We start from the raw sequence: 20,804 nt of genomic DNA on the forward strand, positions 1-20,804 counted from the left end.
CTCAATAAATATTAGCATTTGTATCAGCCTCATATTTTCCATTGAAAATTCCAGAAAAAAAGAAGGGAAGCCAATGTGATTGAATAAAATGCCAAACTGGGATTTTAAACGCAAGAATTGCACTCAACTGTAATTTCAAAACTCAACAGAAAAGCCATCCTCTGCTTCTCAGTTTTGTGTGGCTTCTTTATTTTTTCTTGTTATCATTGCATTCTTAATTTTCTGGTTTATATTACAATGGAGAGGGGTCAATTAAAGATTGTCTTATGATGATATTTCTTATACCTATTACAACCTTCTATATCATGTATGTGTGTTTGCATTATGCATGTATGTATGTACTTTATTGTATCCTAAATTCAATTTGGGACTCTTTAAAGGACTTGCATTGAATAATTATTTGGATAGAAAAACTAGGTACACCCAAGTCCTGTCTTGGTTTAACCAATCCTCCTATGGAGGTCTCCAAGGAAACATATGCATAAAGAAGGCAAAAGAAAGTACTTTATGATTTGATTTGATTTGATTTGCTACTTAGCTGTGACTTTGGCCTCAAACTCCGTGGTGGAACTTCATAAACCAGGGGAGAAAATGGAGAGTTCCTTGTCTCTACGTTAGTTAAGAAAATGAACCAGTTACACAAGCAGGGCCCAATTTTGAGTCAAACTAAGCCAACGTGCCCCAGGCCTTCTCAGACTAAAACAGTGATCTTTGGACAGTGGCCACATGTGAGAAAGCACATCCACAGTGCAAAAGCTAGATGGCCTGGCCTGTTTAGAGAGAGCATCCCAGCTCCTGTCTATTGCTCATCCTTCAGGGACTGCTCCAACGATAGCCCTGTCCACTCATTCTTAGCCAGAAGATGACCCCTCTCAGGAGCACAGCAGGCAAACTTCACATCTGACCCATCCAAATCAACCTCCTCCTCCTTGGGGGCTGGGGAGCACTAGATGATACAGAGTGGAGAACGTTTATTTTCCCTATAAGCCCACAGCAGTTGTTAAAATCTTCGAAAATTAAAACGTGACTAGTTATTATCTGATGTAGTTTGCTGTGCTATACTTCCCTGCTGCTGCTGTTATAATCTGGGAAGTATTTGCAAGACAAAATATTTCTTCAACATTCAGTAGCATCATGTTCACAACGTGAACTTCAAAGAAAACATTTTTAAAAACGGTACTTCCCAACTACAGTGGGGTGCGGTGCAGGCTCACATGGAGGACATACCTGGACCATAAATCCTACGAGAATAGCTGCATGGGCTTCCATGGGTCTCTACAAAGTGTTTACAAGATAATGTGCCATTTCAAGAATTTCAGGAAATAGCATACTTTTCAGTAAAAAGGTCTGTGACTCCAGAGACAGAAGGGAAGCATTTAGCATGATAGTGACACAAATCTCTATTCTGTCTTGAGGCTTTTGTACCAGGTTTTTCCTAGGCTCTTATCCTTCTCATAATTCGGGTCTCAGTTTAAATATCACCACCTTCCTGATGATTTCACCATCTTCCCTACAGTCCCACTCTCCCTTTTCCACCATATTTTCTATTTTAGCATTGTAATACTTCACATTTTGTAGTTGCTTGTTACTTGACTGCTTGCCCTATTAAACTGCATCTTCCTGAGGGCAGCGACTCTCTTTTACTCACCATTGCGGGTCCAGTTCCTGATAAAGACTAGTACATAGTAGGCATGTAGTAATCTGTTGAATGAATAACTTGATGAATGTATGCAGATTTAGCAATTTTAATAGGCTACCTTCAAAGCAATGTCCTATCTCAGCTCCTTTGAAACTTGGAGCACTAAACATAGAATTGAAAATTCTGGGTCTAGTCTCACAATTCCTTGATTCAGTATCTGGAAGTCTTGAAGATATTACTTAACTTTTATAAATCTCTGTAGTCAAATGGTGTAATAACATCTACTTACTTGCCCTCCCATGTAAGACTGTTAGGGCTAATGAGAGAATATATATGAAAGTACTTTAAAGTGGAAAGCATTAAGATGCCTGGGATTGTTATTGTAATACGGTGGAATTCAAGGTAATTAGCACTAAAAAGACTTAATACGGATAAATTTATCATCAAAAGAAATCTTTCAGTGAGATACAAAATAAGGAAACGTGGGGAATGATTATTAGAGGCTTATCATCTTTACACATACACATTTGTTTGAATATAAATCCCAAATGAAAAGATTATTTTTTACCTAAAATTCTAATAGGATTTTGACAATTCAGAGTCTATGATGAGGACAGAAAACAATACACAGAAGTTTTCAGCAATTATTTTTTTTTCCTAAACAGCATATAGCTCATTTTATTTGACCCTTCCTGCTGTACATTTTAAGTGAAGTGATCTGAACCCACCCTAGAATTATTTGTATTTGTGACATCATTGTCTTTGCCAGGAAACTATGAAAAGTCTTTTTAATCACAGTGATTAAGTAATCATATTCCCTTATCCACAGAGGGATGTATTTAAAACCTTAGAGAACTATCACTGAATAATGGCATTTAATATTTTATCACTAATTCAAATCAAATGATAGAGATGGATAGGCTAGTCAGGAATTTTTCAAAGAACTCTTGAAATACACAGGGTTAATTTTTTATGTTAGGTTGAATCTCCTAGCACAGCCACTGGGCTATCAAACGGGACCACAGATCACCTAAACTCACAACAGGGCCTTTCCGAAGGGTCTAAATTCTGCAGTAGATCGCTAAGATTTTAAAATAGCACATTACACTAATCTGCAACCACATCATGGCGAAATTATGGTGGTCTAAGAATGTAGTAAAGAAGATGGATGTTGATCACAGTACTCTGTATATTTCTGATTCTTTTTCTTATCAATTCTTAAGATTAAAAAATAATAAAATAATATAGGTAGTGAACTGACTCTGAAAACATTTTCAGTAAATGCCAGCCAAAGTCAACACAAGCTCAAATGTCATTTGGTCTATCCAAGTCCCTGTTCAGAGATATGAAGCGATTCAAAATTTCTACTCTTACTCAGTCTCCATAAAGTTAGAAAATTTACCTAGACATTGGCAACGAAACAAATTCTTTCTTTCCATCATATCATTTTACTATTTTTTATTCACTTCCTCTATTTCTATAGAAAGAGAGGGGTGTGTGTGTGTCTGTGTGTGTGTGTGCACTCATGCACTTAAAAGCTCTTGGTATTAGAAATTCACCTTCTACTTAGATCTGTTGCAGGACTTAAAGGTGCTCAGCTAAAACCATCCTTGAGTTTGCTAAATATGTTACTTTATTTCTATAAACATTTTGTGTGTGGAGATTGCTAGAAAATTTATGAACTGGTTATTTTCTGCTTCAATACCGGTGAAGTAGATTGCTATCATGCTCAAAAGCCAAAAGATCACTTCAAGTAATGCTGAAAAGAAAGAAAATCCAACATGAAATCGTATTTGTTTATTCATATATTAGCATATAATTGCCCAAAGTAGTATCGTTTAAATTTTGCATTTACAGCCAACTTTAAAGGCTAAGATGGTTCAAACTGATGAAGCACACCCGTAAAGGTATAAAAAAAAAGTATTATGCAAACATTGCAATAAAAATCTCATTATTTTTTAACAATATCTGATAGTTTGTGCCTATGTAGATAGACCGTATTTAAGAAGAAAAGAAAAACTTTCTCACCCCAAACTACTAGTTAATTACAGTGTTTAAGAATGGAAAAAGGACTTCCCCCTCCTTCACCAGAAGCTAGTTTCTGTGTATAAAAAGTATCAGTTCTCTCCTTGGCTTGGGTTAAAGCATATCTAGTAGGATCAGAAAGATATACTCAACTAATTCTTGAAATGTCAGTCTGAAGCTTTTTTTTTTTTTTTTTTTTTTTTACAGAGGGCCAATATTATTTCAAAAGATAAACATGGGGATAGAAAAATCAGATGTCACTTACTTCCAGAAATGGATGCAACATGCAATCAAGAACACTGCAGTTTTCTCAAATGCCTCTGAGCACTCTAGAATTTATTGACTCTAGAATTTGTGACAGCTCTGACATATTGTCATTGATAGCTAAGTAAGGGAAGCAAATGTGTTTTCTTTCCTGGTAAAATAAAAGGATTACATGCTAAAATCCTTTTGCTAAGTTCTACACTGATGTTTTGGGTATTTAGGAATTATCCTAGAGGACCAGCTGGAAGAGCATAAGTTCCTTCTCTTCAGGGCCTAGGACTGAGGCTGATGGAATTAGGAGTATTTTTTCATGCTGTTGATTAAAATTGAAACAGTTATGAGAATGCTGTTTCCTGGAAGGTGAAATATATATATAATTGTACATTTGTCAAAACCCATAGAATGCACATCAAGAATCCTAATGTAAACTATGGACTTCGAATGATAATGCTGTGTCAATGCAGGTTAATCAACTGTAACACATGTACCACTCTGATTCAGGATGCTGATAGTGGCAGAAGCTGTGTGTATGAGGTCAGGGGGTATATGGGAACTCTCTGTACTTTCACCTCAACTTTGCTGTGGACCTAAAATGGCTCTAAAAGATACAGTCTATTATTTTTTTTAAATGATGGGAACATGACCAAGATGAGAATATTATTGGAAGTAATATTTTTTACCACTTTCTAAGAAATTGTAGGTATTGTATTAAAATTTTAAATTTTCTTATATTTTAAACCTCATTAATAGATATTAAATGTTATTATTTCATAAAATAATTCATTAGGCTTTAAACATTAAATTCTTAATATGTAATAAAGTAAATTAAATAATTGAATCTTATGGTAATAGAGAGAGATAATGGTGGGAATGTGCTTTTCTTCCTCTTTATCAAAAATTACAGTGAAATGAAGCCAGGCATAAATGAGTACAGATTATGGAATTTCATTTATATGAGCACAAAAGCTGGCAACCCTAGTCTGTGCTGTTCAGGGCTAGGACAGTGACTTCCTAGAGAGATGTGTACTGACTGGAAGAGCACAGTAAGGTTCTGAGGTGCCAGTTGGGGATTTGGGGGTTTGATTGGCTGTTCTGGATACTGGGTTAGGTGTTTTCAGCTTGTAAAAATTCATGGAGCTGTAGACTTATTGCACTTTTCTATATATATGTTATACTTTTTTAAAAGTCAAAAAAAGGCCATAAACATGGTTCTTCATTTCATGAAGTTTTGACTGAAGCAAAGAGGGAATTGCAATGAGGGCATATACATTTTTACATAAGCCTGTGGTTTATATAAGGACAGGGAAGAATGAAAAGGAAGTTAAGAGAGCTTAAAGGAGCTGGGAGGAATGGCCTTTTGGATGTATTGTTAAACAGGTTAGAATTTCTCAGTGAGCTAATATAAATCATAGGGACGTCTATATAACCTAAACAGCCGGCAAAGAAAAACATAAGATCTGAGGAAAGTTAGAGCTTTCTTAAGCAGGATTAAGGATTACAAGTAAGGTAGGAATTGATAAATATCCTTCTGGGAGACTTGTACCACATCCCTTTTACCTGCCAAAATGTGCACTGTCATTTTTATTTGAATTACTTTTTTAAATGATAGGGCTTATGGCTATTAAATAATTCTATCATGCGGAGTCCACTTTTCTCTATTCTGTAGGCACGGACAACTCAAGTGGGCTGTGCACTGGTATAACAGTTTCCTCTAGTCCAGCCGGTTGCAAACAATGACCTTCAGCTAAATTTTTTGCACAAGTCATAGATGTCTCTTTTATAGCCCATGTCTAAGTGAGTTTCCAACAAGTTTCTTAACATAGTAGGTGTGTTATATTCCCGTACACATTCCGTGAACACTATTTCAAGCAGCAGCCTCCACCTCTTTACCTATCAGGTCATTTTACTCAAGGCAAAATGTATTAGAATGGGCTTTACGTCCTCTTATTCCTATATCTCACCCTAAAGTGCTAATAAAAAATGAAGGGCTCAGAAGGTGATTAAAAGAGAAGAGAGAAAAAGTGAACAAAAAAGCCTATTCAACCTTGAGAATAGATGAGTTAAGCTTTGAAGAAATAAGAAGTTAATTTCAGATAACACAATATTACTGATTTTAAGAAAATTATCAGATGCTTTGGAATCTAAGGTGTGTAAGGGAACATATGTGAATGAGTGTGTATTTGGGGGGGTATTTATGTGTGTATGTTTGAAACCCAGTAAACATATGCAGAAGATTTACTCTTGTCATGGGGTAGAGGAAAAAATAATAGTTGTCATTCATTGATTATTCACAATTGCCAGGAGTTGTGAATTATCTCATTAAATGCTCATAATAACACTACAAGGTAGGTATGATTATTACTCCCATGCAAAGGTGAGAACATAGAGGTTTATAAAATTTAAGTGGCTTATCCAAGGTCTCTCCACCTAAGTGCGAGAGTTACAACTTTAGTTCATCTCTGTTTCAACTCAAAAGCTCATACTCTTACCCACTGCTACTATCTTGATTACTGAATGATCACAAGAGCAAGTGGAGAAACACTGGGCAAGAAAAGAGGACAAAAGAAGAGGAAAAGAAATTTAATATCTAAGGGAATATGAAGTAAGAAAAAGGAGAAGTGAGAACTGGAAGAGGGATAAAATACAAACAGCACAGTTCAATACATAACAAAGGTTCAATAAATGTTTGTTGAATGGATGTATATGACATATACAAATAAATGCTATAAATATACTCTATAAGTTTTTTTTAATTATATTTGATAATTTTCCCTTAACTTAGCTACAAAGGTATTTATATGGTTCAAAAGAAAAGTTATTTTATAGTCATTTTTTAATACATTCAAAAGACCAAATTTAATACATTCAAAACCCAAATCCCTAAAGTGTAACAATTAGGCACCTGAATTAAAAATAATTTTCTCATTCATATCCTTCACTTTCAAACTAACTTCTTGATTAAACTTTAATGTAATTATAAGAGTTAATAACCTTAAAGAGAATAATAATCAAGTCTCCATTATAATTTTCAGGTAGATTATTTCTGAAGCAAAATATCACTAGAAAATAATTACCCTTAATAACATGGGAGCTATTCTAACAAATACTTTCTTTCATTAAAAAAGTACATAATTTTGAAGGAAACAGAAGAAACAGTGAGAGAACGAGCCCCATTTGATCTACCCTAGACTCATCAGATGCCAATACCAGCAGTAATATACTTTGTCATGTACTTTGAGAAGGTTGTAAAAATATTCACGTTTCTGTTCCTTTATCTAAGAAGCTGACACTGCTGGGGAAACCTTGTTGATTGGTGCCCTGGAAGAAGCATCTTTTCCAACGTGTCTTGTTTTCAAGCTCTCAGTCCCATCCCACTCATCTCATCACCTTTATAAGGTGATCCAAGTACTAACTTCATTAATTCTCTATTGATAAAGTATCCTCTACATATAATAGAGTATATTTCTTATTAAGTACTTTCTATATATTATCACCTTATATTTAGATTTCACAGGAACTCTAAAATGTATATACTATTAACATCCCCATTGTATAGATGAGGAAACAAAGACTTAAAGAGATTTTGTTACCTGACCAAGGTCACAAAGTAGTGAGTGCTGAAACTGGATTCAAACCCTGAGTATAAAGTCTGTGTTTCTGATCACTATGATAACTACAAACCATTAAATGTGAACTCCTGCAGAAACTCCCCACCACCTCAGATCCTCTCTGCTCCTTCAGTTCTGTCCCCATCCTTCATCCAAGGCTCACTGCTGCATCCCCCGTTTAAACCCAATGCCCACACTTAACCCACAGTTAGTGAGCCTATGGCACCCCATCTGTTTCTTGGGTTTGCTTATCATTTATCCCTAATTTTTGGCACATAATGAAGTTCATGAATTACAAGAATAAAGAAGGAGTAAAAGAAACCCATGCAGTGGGTGAAGTTGAGTAGGATCCAAGGAAGAACTAAGGCAACTCCACTGATTTGCCTGAAGCTTTGAAGGATGCTGTCTCCATCTTGGTCCACACATAAGTCTTTATATCTTAAGGGAGGAAGTGAAAGCCCTTGTTCTTCATGACTATAAAAGAAATTATACTTAGAACAGTATGGAGGTTCCTTAAAAAACTAAAAACAGAACTACCATATGACCCAGCAATCCCACACCTGGGCATATACCCTGAGAAAACCATAATTCAAAAAGAGTCATGTACCACAACGTTCATTGCAGCTCTATTTACAATAGCCAGGACGTGGAATCAACCTAAGTGTCCATCGACAGATGAATGGATGAAGAAGATGTGGCACATATATACAATGGAATATTACTCAGCCATAAAAATAAAGGAAATTGAGTTATTTGTAGTGAGGTAGACTGACCTAGAGTCTGTCATACAGAGTAAAGTAAGTCAGAAAGAGAAAAATACTGTATGCTAACACATATATATGGAATCTAAAAAACAAAGGTTCGAATGAACCTAGGGGCAGGACAGGAATAAAGATGCAGATGTAGAGAATGGACTTGAGGACAAGGGGAGGGGGAAGGGTAAGCTGGGACGAAGTGGGAGAGTAGCACTGACATATATACACTACTAAATGTAAAGTAGATAGCTAGTGGGAAGCAGCTGCATAGCACAGAGAGATCAGCTTGGTGCTTTGTGTCCACCTAGAGGGGTAGGATAGGTTGGGTGGGAGGGATATGCAAGAGGGAGGGGATATGGGGATATATGTATACATATAGCTGATTCACTTTGTTATACAGCAGAAACTAACACAACATTGTAAAGCAATTATACTCCAATAAAGATTAAAAAAAAAAACAACTCCCACAGTTTATCAACTTACTCAGAAAACAGAGGCCAGTATAATTATGCTGCTAAATTTCATGATGGTTTCATTTGTAGGATTAATATTTTATAAGCAGCCTGAAGTGTCCTTAATCAGAAACTGAAATATTACCTAATTCAAATCAGTCTGTTTATTTATCTCTACAAATTCAATATCGTTGCACATGCCATTCACTTTCTTTTAAATGTATAAATATTTCCAGGAATTACTTCATGACTTGCAAACCTCTATCATCAAGAATTATATAATGTACTTCCAAATTATTAATAATGATTTTCTAAATTTTATTTCAAATACAGTAATTATCAAAAAGGATATTTATCTTTAAGGTTAACATAGAACCACTTCATCACATTTGACTTTGCTTCATCTCTATTTATCAAATAAGTAATATCTAATCACAAGGATATTATGCATCATAAATTCTACAGTTGACATTTTATGTCAGTTTTTCCATATATTGGCATTTTATGTCTCATTTTATACTTATAAAGGTGGATAAAACAAAGTAGTGTCAAGCCAATTTCATCAATGGTATATATGCTAAAACATTGTACTCAGGACTCTGTGGTGACCTAAACGGGAAGGGAATCTAAAAAAGAGTGGATATATGTATATGTATCACTGATTCACTGTGCTGTACAGCAGAAACTAACACAACACCGCAACTATACTCCAATAAAAATTAATTAAAAAAAGAAAATGAAAACACTAAATAAAAATGATTTATGCACGCAAAAAAATAATGGCTCTAGTAATGGGATTCTCACAAACAGTTACAAAGAAAGATCATTTGGGGAAGTAAAGATATTTCTCAAAACCTTCTGGCTTCTAATCAAAGCACAGTGTCTAGAACAGGGCCAGCATTGAAATGATTCTTTGTTCCCTTCCTCCCTCTTTCACTTCTTTACATTCCATTTGTACTTTCATTTTCCCATTTCAGGCACTCTTCTCTTCTGGAGATGATTGGAACTGTCTCTTAACTTGTCATCCCTGTCTTCAATCTCTCCCTCCTGTCTGCAAATTGCTGCCATAGTTATTTTTCTAAAACACAAATCCTAGCACTTCACTGTCCTGCTCAGAAAACTTCAGTTCCCTGTGTCACAGTCAAACATCAGAGTTTGGCAGGGATTTCTAACCAGGCCCTAGCTCATGTTGCTGGTCTCATCTCCAGGCTGCTCCCACGTCACTCCTTTGAATTTTTACACTGTGGATGCTCACTTTCTCAGAACGCATACTCTTGCCTGTCTTCCATCTACTATTAAACTGTTTTGTCTGCCATGAATAGTTTTTCCCATCTTGCCCACTTAAAGAAATGTCACTTTCTATTTGTCATTTAAATCAGATGTCACCTGTTCTCTGTGTTGTATTCTTTGAGCCCCCCTTATGTAGTTTCCTAATCTCAGCCTTATGTTGGGTTTGTACATGCCATGCCATCCCTCTATCATATCACTTATCAAATTGAATTATTGTTGGTAACATGTTTGTGTCTCTCCTCTGTTAAGCTATGACATTTGAAAACTCATAGAACCACATTTTATTAATCTTTGTATTTTTGATGCCTAGCATCAAAAATTATTAGATACTTTGTAAGATTCTCAATAAAATGTATGTGGGCTAAAGGAATGATTCATAAAACAAACAACTAAAAAAACAACAACAGTAAGAACACTGATAGGTATCTATGTTTTAAAAATATACCTTTATCTTTAAAATAATCTGCAGTGAATATAGAGCTGGAAGAGACTTCAGTGTTTAGAATATTTTAGTATAATCCTTCCATCTAAAAGATGAACCATCTTCTACATTTCCTTTTTTTTTTTTTGCTTCCCCTTTTCACCTAACTCTAAAATAAATTCCAAATGGATTATACTTTCTTATAGGGAGAAATCATGATCACTTGATTTTACTGTAAATTGATAATCAATGAATAAAATTCCTTTCCCACTGAGTTCTAACTCATCTTTATCACATCATAAGTTCACATGTATGTATATACAAATACATGTACAAACTGATTTATTTATTATTATATATTGATATTTCTGGCTATTTCTATCTGGTTCTATTTACCATATGTCTGTTCTGGTAATAGTTCCATGCTGGATTGATTATTATAGATTAACGTTATGCTTAAATGTTAACTGTTTGGTAGGAATATTTTTTCTTCAAAATCATTTTAGTTATTTTTACTCATTTATTCTCACAATTAAAATTTTAAATATTATTTCAAATTCCAGAAAATACTCCTTTGTCATTTTGGTTGGAACTATACTAAGCCTGAATGCAGAGTAATTCAGAAAAGATTAACATGTTTCCTCTAATTAGTTTTTCTGTCTACAAACAAGGGATGTCTCTCAATAAAGTTGTCTTCATATGTCTTTAATATTTTTTGGCTCAATTTATTCCAAGATATTTTCTATATATTTTTTCAAAGAAAAGAGTCTCATTTCCCATAATTGTCAATGATACCTAACATTGTATGTAGGAAAGTTCTTAATGTTTTAATATTAATTTTATATTTGATCATCTTAAAGTAAGTACTTCTAGTTTTCAATTTATTGTCTTGAGATCAAATCATTTGAAAATAATCATAATACTCTTTCCTTTTTAGTAGTAATCTCTTATTTTTGTTTGTTGTTTTATCACATTGGTTAAAATTTATAGAATATTAATAATAGTGCTAATAGGACTAATCCATCTCTGTAATAGGAATAACTATAAATATATAACCAGTTATAGGCTGAGAGAGATGTGCTTATCACGTTAAACATTTATTCCATTTCTAGTTTGTTTTTGTACTTGTAACAGAAATGAGGGTTATATTTTAATCAAATGCTTTTACAGAATCTTATATTTTTCATTGTCTTATTTGACTTATTAGTGCATTTGTAATGCATTTCCTAATATTAAGCAGTATTTATTTCTTTTAGATAGCTTAAAGGTACTTTACGTGAAGAAATTTGCTTTAAAACCGTCTGCAGTGTTCAGAGACTCTCAAAATTGGATATTTGGAAAATTTGCAGTTAAGTCCCTAAAATCAATAAGGTTTCTAAAGAAAAGAAAGTGCTGCTAAATTCCATCTCTATATCAGCCTCTGTAATCAGGCAAGTGTTTAGGTATGTTTCTTAGAATATTGAGCATTGAAATGGTTAGACCACTACCTCACTGTAAGTTTAGGGAAGCTGCTTCATTCAGGGAATTCAATCACAGCATGAAGGTTTGCATTAAATAATTCCAAAATTGATTCCTCTCTCAGATTCCCACAAATTCTATATGATTTTAATTGTGTCCTCTAGCCTAACAAAAATTCACCCACCTAGAGAGGCAAAGAGATTCAGAGACCACGGCATCACCCCTTTCTCAGGTTTTCCCCTCTCTGCTCACTGCTCACTGTTTAAACTTTCCCCCGAAGTCAATGATAGAAGCTTCCTAAATGTCCCTTTCACCCATGTCACTTGCACCCACTGGGAGTGCCTCATGACAACTAAGTTTGTACTTACTTGATCCCTGTCACTGATAATTTGGAACAGGTCTGACATCCAACCTAAGTTTAGCTAATGAGATTCAAGTTTCCAAGAAGTTAGAACTGGGACCTAAAATACATATATGTTAATCTTAGCACATGTCCTGAACAAACAGCAACTAAATTCTAGAAATGTAGATGGTCTCCTGCTACCTACCCTGTGGACCTAGACACAGAGAAAACCAATATAAAGAGAACCAAACAAAGCAGACAGAGGGATATTTGGATTTCTGAGAGGTTTTAGTACTTATAACCACTTCTTTTCTTAGACCTTTCTATAGTCTGCCGTGGGGTTTCTTGACACACCCTCATAAATCGTTCCTTTTAGCTTAAAGCAAGCTTAAGTTGGTTTCTGTTACCTACAGTCAAACAACCCTGATTAGTATGCCGCTGTGCCTACCCTGCCTTGCTCAACTATAGAGAAAGTAAGGAGACGTCTCTGGAATTCTGTCCAACACTTTTTCTTTATGATGCATAAGGTTCTCACAGCAACAGAAAAATCTTTGATTCTATACAAGATGTACAGTATTAATATTTTATTGCCTATAGGACACACCAGAGTAAGGAATTGACACTGTTGCTTAAGTACCTGAAAAATCTGAACTCTTCTTCTTTATTTTATGTTTTTCTTTTGATAAATCTTTGCATTTAAAAAATTTATAGAAATAGCATTTTGTTCAAATGGTAGCAATAAAAGTAATCTTAAAAGGCAGGCCTTTGTTTCCCTCCAGCTTCCCAAGTAAAATTTTGTTAAATAACATTGCTTATTAGGCTGTAAGAAAATTCATTCTCTCCTCAGAAATAGGTAAGTTTGCTTCTCTCATGTAATGAAACATACATTCCATTGAATGTCCCCTTATATTTTAGCTGCTTAGGAAGTTCAGAACTTAACGTAGTCCTTCATTCTGGTTACTAAATTTATTTCTTCCCCCTTCAATGGTTTTGATGGTGTACTTCTACTTGAAGAGCCCTATGTGCCTTTTTTTAATCAGAAACAGGCAAGGTATTAATAATAAATGAAGACTAACAGTAAGCCAAAAATGAAATCAAAAAATTGATAAACATCCTGAAAATTACTGAAAATCAAATTATATATACCATGATAATCTGCTTACGCTCAGGTCCCTTACTCTATTATTATAACCGTACTATTATTACCAGCTATTGGGACACAGAAAAATTTCAAGCTATTTGCAAAATAAATCTCCAAGGAGTTCAGAGAGATTCTCTTTTAAGTTCATACACTAAAATTCATGTATTTTCCATGATCCTCATCTGGAGTACACTTACTCTTATATCAGACACAGTCCTATTATGCTTCAGTGGGTTCCTACTGCTTTCAAGATGAAGAACAAATCTTAAGAATGACCTGTAAGACATCTCATGGTCTATCTGGTCCTGTCTAGTGCTTTACCCTTGTCTCTGACCCTCATCTCCAGATTCCAGCTGTCTCTAACTCCCTAGAATAGGGACATATTTCCCTGTTATAAACTTTTAGTCCAACACACCTCTTCTTTCAATACTCATTGCAGATTATATAATTAAACCTTTGTGTGCTTATTTGATTGATATCTAAGTTCCCCAAGAAACATGTCTGTTTTGACTCTTTTTAACAGTAATATATCTTTAGTACCTATCATAATGCTTACCACATTCTATGTGCTCAATAAATATCTCTTGACTAAGTTAATGAAATTTTATGTGTGTTTCTGTGTCCGCGGTAGATTGAAAGAAGCAAATTATGGAAGGGATCAGTCCAAAAAACAATCACAGCAACAGTAGTCTGATAATGTGGAAGGGGAAAAAAACTATAAAAAGTAGACAGAAGAACTCAAAAATCATTGGACTCTAGAGGCAAATTGTCTTAATAATCGTTAGACACTATGACTTTTTCAGCAGTCTTTAACAGCATCATTATATTACAGTATAGTATAATAATTAAAGTCATCAAGGAAGGGTTAGGTCTATGGTTAAGAGAGAAATTGATAATTCAACTTTAGAATACTTTAATCCAGTGTTTCTTTAAAAGACTTCCCTGTCTTCTGGAGATAGCTTCAATTAATGAAAAAATATATTCATTTGCATTCCTCTTCCCACTTCTTAGCAATTTGGATAAATAAAGTGCTCCCCAACCTCACGTTAGGGTAAATAACGTATTGTATCGTAACACTTGTATTGTAACACTCCTCTTTCGCTCCATTTAATAATTGTAAGAAAATTATTTTCAAATTCCCCTTACTATTTATATTCTTAACAAAAGGAATTATGTTATGTAATGTTTCACCAGAATTCTGGTGAAAAAGAGGATACTTTGTGTTGAATGTAAACCAAATTGTGTCTCACGTTGCCTGAACAAAGAAAAGAAGGAAGTTTCCACTTGAATTCTAAATTGAAGATGACCTTGTGCTTTTCTGAGAAAGGCTGGCAGCTTAGGTCACTGGGGTGTATTATGATGGACAGTGCAGCGCCATGTGTCCTGCTCGGAGGCATGTCCATTGTGTGGATTACAGCCAAACAGAAAGAATTAGACAGCTAGGAGCATTCTATCATTTCATTTGAAAATAATGGTCAAAGTCATGGGCAGCAACCATTACAACTTTCATGAAAGAACAGCAGAATTCAATAGTTCCATCACTTGAGACAAGCAATTTGGCTATTCTCAGCCGAACACTATGAATCCAGCATATTCTGTACCAATTTCTTGTGACACTCACATAAGCAGCATTTCTGCTTCTGCAGTAGGCAAATCTCATCTACATTTGATTGTATGTAGTTCTACCTTACACGATGCAGCTCACTGCTTCAAACTGACCCAATCATTGAAAGAAATACAATGAAAAAGAAGATGCAGAAACTTAACACAGCACCCTTAGAATGTAAATATACAGCAACTCCAAATCATCCACTCTCTTCGAGTCATCTTTCTGTTTAAAATGCTTAAAATAGGTTTCAAAACAAAATGTCTACAATTCCTTTTTTAATAACGGCGTTAACAAAACATTTTCAAAGAAATCTAATCTGTTGTCAGTGGTTCCAAATGAGTCTCCTAAGTTACTTCTGAAATAGCGATATTTTGATTGATAGAGGCTTATTTTAACTTCTGCTTCTTGCAGCAGCAGATTAATGGTAGCACCAAAAAAAATATGTTTGAGATTTAAAAGCAGGTGGAAAAACTCACACTTCTGATTAAAAGCGGAACTGCTTCTAATCCTGTGCTTTCCACTCTGCTTGAGTATACTCTAAATATAGGGAGAAAAAACACACCCTGTCACTTCTAAAGTATTTAGATTAAAAAAAAAAAAGTTGTGACTTACCATTAAAATTCACAGCCCGAATATAACCGAGTAGTTCTTTCCCATCAATGGTACTCATTCGTGGGCAAAGGCCAATGTATCCAGGGCAGAGATCTTTGTGCATATTGTGCAGGGCATAAGCCATGGAATACACAGCATCAATTACAAATTGGACCTTTCCTTCCTGTTCGTAAGATGAATCCCGAGCAATTCGCTCCAGGCCTGTAAAAGAAAAGGGAAACCATTAACTGGGGTTAGATTTCACTAAAAATTTGGCATGAGGGCTAAGATTTTCATCATTTGAGGCACACATAAGTGAGACAAAACTATTTGATTTTACTCTGGATTATTTTAGTCCTATACTTACTGAGTCAGGTTTTTAAACTGGGTATTGAATTTTTTATTGTGAAAGAACAGAAACTATTTTATTAGCAACAAAATGATATAAAGTAAAAGACATTTAGTTTCATTATCTTCATTTCTACCTTATGAGCTCTATTATACTGTACATGCTGGTAATTACCTAGCATTTTGGTAGTGATTTGATCTTTTAAGTAAAATGTGTAGACTGTTGTTCTTCTCATCCACCTTAGCTCCAAGGGCATCATTTAATGAGTGGCCCAAAGTAAGATCTCCCCCTCCATCCTATGTCTGTCCTGGTTTAGAATGTGCTCTGTTTGGGAACTCTTTCTGTAAATATTAAATGACAGTATTTCCTTAGATGAACTGCTTATCTTCAGAAGAATCATTCAATTTATTTTCTTCTTGAACTCAACTTTTTACTTGTTTTTATTGTTTAATTTTTTCCAGCTTATTGATATATAATTGACATGTAACACTGTGTAAGTTTAATAAATACAACACGATGATTTAATACACATACATATTGTGAAATGATTACCTCCATAAGGTTAGTTAACATATCCACCACCTCACATAGTTGCCTTTTTTATTCCTTGTGGTGAGGACTTTTAAGATCCAATCACTTAGAAACTTTCAAGTATACAACACTGTGTTGTTAACTATAGTCATCTTTCTGTACATTAGATAAAAGATGTAGAGCTCTCAAAATGAATGTCATTCAGAATAATTATACCTGTTTTTAGGTATATTTAGGGCTGAGAACTGGCATTGGAGATTACCTTTAGCTTGGCCTTTATCATTTAACATGTAATAGAAACAGAGAATTAAAAATGGAAGATAAAATTGATGTTAGAAGTTAGATGGTGTATAATTAGTTATAATCCAACATTCTCATTTTGAAGATGAGGAAACTGTTTGTGGAGGTGAAATTCACTTAGGACACACAACGCAGACACAGGAACCACTGCCAGGTCTCAGATACTGAAATCCAATATTCTCTCAATCCCCAGGAAAATGGGGTAGGTGGCAAGAATGCTGGACACGCAAGAAAAAAAAAACTGACAGATAGGACATGGAAGACTTATTAAGGAGACCGAAAAGGATCTATCATTTCCACATTCCCCCAAACCTTATACATCTGGTACCACTGGGAGAGACCAAAAGCAAGCACTTTAAATCTTCCCATAAATGTCAGTTAGTAAACTTTAATAAAAGTCTTTAAGTTCAACAAATATTTCCTTTCTTCACAAAAATGCGTATTTCCTCTAAATTTAGAGACGTGAATTAAGATGGTTGTCTTATATTTGGGTTTTTACACTCTGACAAAACCAGTGACTTTCTTCTAGACAAATGTAGTGGTCAATTCATTCATTTTTATGAATCAGATCACTGAACCTTTTTTCCTCTGGTCTCAATCATTTGTTCCACTCAGACCCTTTAAATGCTGTTTGTTGGTGCTCTATTCCCTGCAGGCTTTTGTGATGCTGAATTCTGCTCCTCCCTTTCAACGCACCTTTTCAGACTTTTTTGATGACTCAGCATTCCATTCCCCAAGATTGAGTCCTCTTTTATTTTTCCCAACCTCAGAAGCCATTCATCCTCAACTATTACTATTGCTAGGGTCTAGAAATAGAAACTGGAATCCAAACTTTTAGTTATGGAGTCCAAAACATTAGATCAACTTATAGTATCAATTTAATTCATTGTGGAATCTAGCTTTCCGGACTTTACGGTCACCTAACTTCCAACCCACATTTCCAATTGCATACCATATTTCCATTTAGTCTGCTTCCATATCAAACTCATAAGATCCAAAACCAGGCTATCATTGTAGGGAATTACATTATTATTTTCTTAAAACCTCCTATTGAGGATTTGGCAGGCTTAGGAACACCAAGAGAGAAGGCAGATCTAACAAAGAACCTCTTTGAGGTGTCAAAAGGTATACTGTCTCCTTCAACCTGCCTTAGTTGAGTGATCTAAGCTAAGATCCATGCAGATCTGGGGGTACCGTCCTCTCCCTATCTCTGTGTCCTAGAACAGTACTGTGTATGTCCAGAATATCACCAAGTAACCTATGAAAGCAGCACTTTCAGCTTTCCATAGTTTTAACCACAAAATAGACAACTCATAAATAAATACTGATGAATGGTCACAGAAACCAACAATATTCAGTTATATGTTTAAAGACCTTATCTGGTGACAAATGGCTCTGGTTAGTCCAGGACTGAGGAGTTTTTCAGGATGTAGGATCACAACCTGGACAGTCCTGGGCAAACCAGCATGGTTGCTTATGAACAAGGAGGCCAATGATGAGGGAAATTTAATGATAAAAGACTGAAATAACTACACTGAGGGTAGGTCCCTAGGTCTATATGGAGAGATCCTTGTGTTTCATTTATTTTGCATCACTAAACTTGATAACTGAAAAGGAAGACTAGGCATCCCAGAGCAGTTGTTCCCATCTTAGTTATCTTCTTAAGTACAGATTCTGCAGTGCCATTCAGACTTAATGAATCAGAATCTCCCAACTTGAGGACATGAATAATCTGTAATTTCAAAACATAGATATCTAACTGTCTTAGTCAGTTTGGGCTACAATAACAAAGTACCACAGACTGGGTGGCTTGTAAACAACAGGAATTTATTTCTCAAAGCTCTGAGTCTAGAATTCCAGGCTCAGGATGCCAGCATGGACAGGTTCTGGTGAAGGCTCTCTTCTGGGTTGCAGGTGGCTGTTTTCTAACATCCTCAACATGGCAGAAAGCAGAGAGGAAGCAAGCTCTCTTATGACTCTTAGAAGGGCACTAATCTCATTCATGAGGGCTCTACCGTCAAGACGGTATTTGATCTTAATTACCTCACAAAGGCCCACCTCTAATACCATCACATTAGGGGGTAGGGTTTCAACATAGGAATATGGTGGGGGGGAGGGAACACAAGCATTCAGTCTATAGCACTCATATTCCAGGTTATGTTGATTGTATTGCTGCTCTGTAAACTCTTCTGCTGCATGCTCACATGCAAACACACACACACACACACACACACACACACACACACACACACACTCTAAAGAAAAAAGAGGAATTCCATGTCTCCATTACTAAAGGAGTATGGTCAGCAGGCATAGGATTGGCAGAAAATGCCAAAGCCAAATTGATTCAAAGAAAGTAATGACCATGAGAACTTAAGGCATTTGGAAATTTTCCACAATCCATGGGATATATGGAAAAGCTAGATGTGTATAAATATTTTATATTTTTAAATTTACTCTATCCCCAAATGTTCTGAATTTGACATACTAGGATTTTATTTTAATGCTACTGCAACCTCCTAGAAGTCTGTAAGATATTTCTGATCATTCAATAATTGAGATAAGGGCTTCCCTGGTGGCACAGTGGTTGAGAATCTGCCTGCTAATGCAGGGGACATGGGTTCGAGCCCTGGTCTGGGAGGATCCCACAAGCCGTGGAGCGACTAGGCCCATGAGCCACAAGTACTGAGCCTGCGCGTCTGGAGCCTGTGCTCCGCAACAAGAGAGGCCCGCGCACCGCAATGAAGAGTGGCCCCTGCTTGCCACAACTAGAGAAAGCCCTTGCACAGAAATGAAGACCCAACACAGCAAAAATAAATTAATTAATTAATAAACTCCTACCCCCAACATCTTCTTTAAAAAAAAAAAATTGAGATAAAGTTATATACAACAATTTCCTGATATACTTTTAATATAGATACCCCAACTTAACAGACATACTCTTCCTTGGATTCCCCCCCAATATTTTTCCACCTTCATGTATAATGGATTAATATTAATTCTGAAACACCACACCATCTTATTAAAGGAAAATATGTAAATTTTCACTAGTCAAACTATTTATTTCCTTGCTAGTTATAAACTACAATTAGTTTGAATAAAGATTAAATATATACAACTTTGCTTTTTTTTCTTTTAAAGTAAAAGTTCATAAGGCTCTCTAGTAACTATTGCCACACAAGTCAATGGACACTATAAGACATTTTTCATAAATCAATGTATGTACGTGGTGACAAACTAAAAGACTGATCACTATTACCATTTCTAAATTTAAAAGGAAATCATCTGATTTCTTTTCAGGCTGTTTAGACAAGGTACTTTTTATTCCCTAAAACTTCAAACTCATAATGACACTTAAGATTTTACAGGATCTAGAGTTTGCCCCTCACTTCCTATATCTGCTTCTCTTGATCATCTAAGAGAATAATTTAGGAAGCTGACAGTGACTCATCAACTTAATTGCCTGTAAAATTTCACTATGCTATCATTTCTAAAGTTAGCGTTAATGTATTGCTGCAAAGTGCTAAACATTGTTAAAGGCTGTATGTCAGCCATCCATTTAAAACACTGATTGTAAAGCTGTGATGTGTTTTAGTGCATAGCTTAAAATTAACAACATATAGCTAAGAGTTTGTGTGGTGGGAGATGAAGTCAGCCTCAAAAATCTTATAGCAAGATTGTTTTATGTTTTCATTAATGAAATCTAAAACCCTGACAGTATCTCTGTCCCTGGAACACACAGTAAATTCTTATTGGTCCGAGCAATACCACATGCACCTCAGTTAAGGTCTTTTGCACATGAGGGTGTATCTTTTTTGGTTTTGTTCCTTCTTAGCAAAAAGCAAATCTGCTCAAGTTTGCAAAGTGCTGCATATATAATGTGAGTTCCTAAGATGAACCTGACATGAATTTTAAATTCTTTGACTGACACATAGTTTTTGAGCTTTGCTTTCTAAGAATTTCTCAGAAGATAGCTTAGTTTTGTAAACTGAGATACTAGGGGCTATTTTCCTTTTCCTGAAATTATT

At 35.3% G+C, this 20,804-nt stretch overlaps 1 protein-coding gene across 3 annotated transcripts in view; it reads right to left on the bottom strand.

Moving 5' to 3' along the window:
• The window catches only part of GRM8 (glutamate metabotropic receptor 8), a gene marked incomplete at both ends in the record, with an annotated part of 756,700 nt that overhangs the window by 261,866 nt on the left and 474,030 nt on the right, over positions 1-20,804 (bottom strand). For all 3 annotated transcript variants that reach the window (XM_079711601.1, XM_079711602.1, XM_079711600.1), the window contains one exon: positions 15,618-15,818. In XM_079711601.1, coding sequence (XP_079567727.1) covers positions 15,618-15,818 — 201 coding nt within the window. The remainder of the gene's footprint in view (positions 1-15,617; positions 15,819-20,804) is intronic.

Source organism: Hyperoodon ampullatus (genome assembly GCF_949752795.1).
Source record: "Hyperoodon ampullatus genome assembly, chromosome: 9".
NCBI classification, from domain to species: Eukaryota; Metazoa; Chordata; class Mammalia; order Artiodactyla; family Ziphiidae; genus Hyperoodon; species Hyperoodon ampullatus.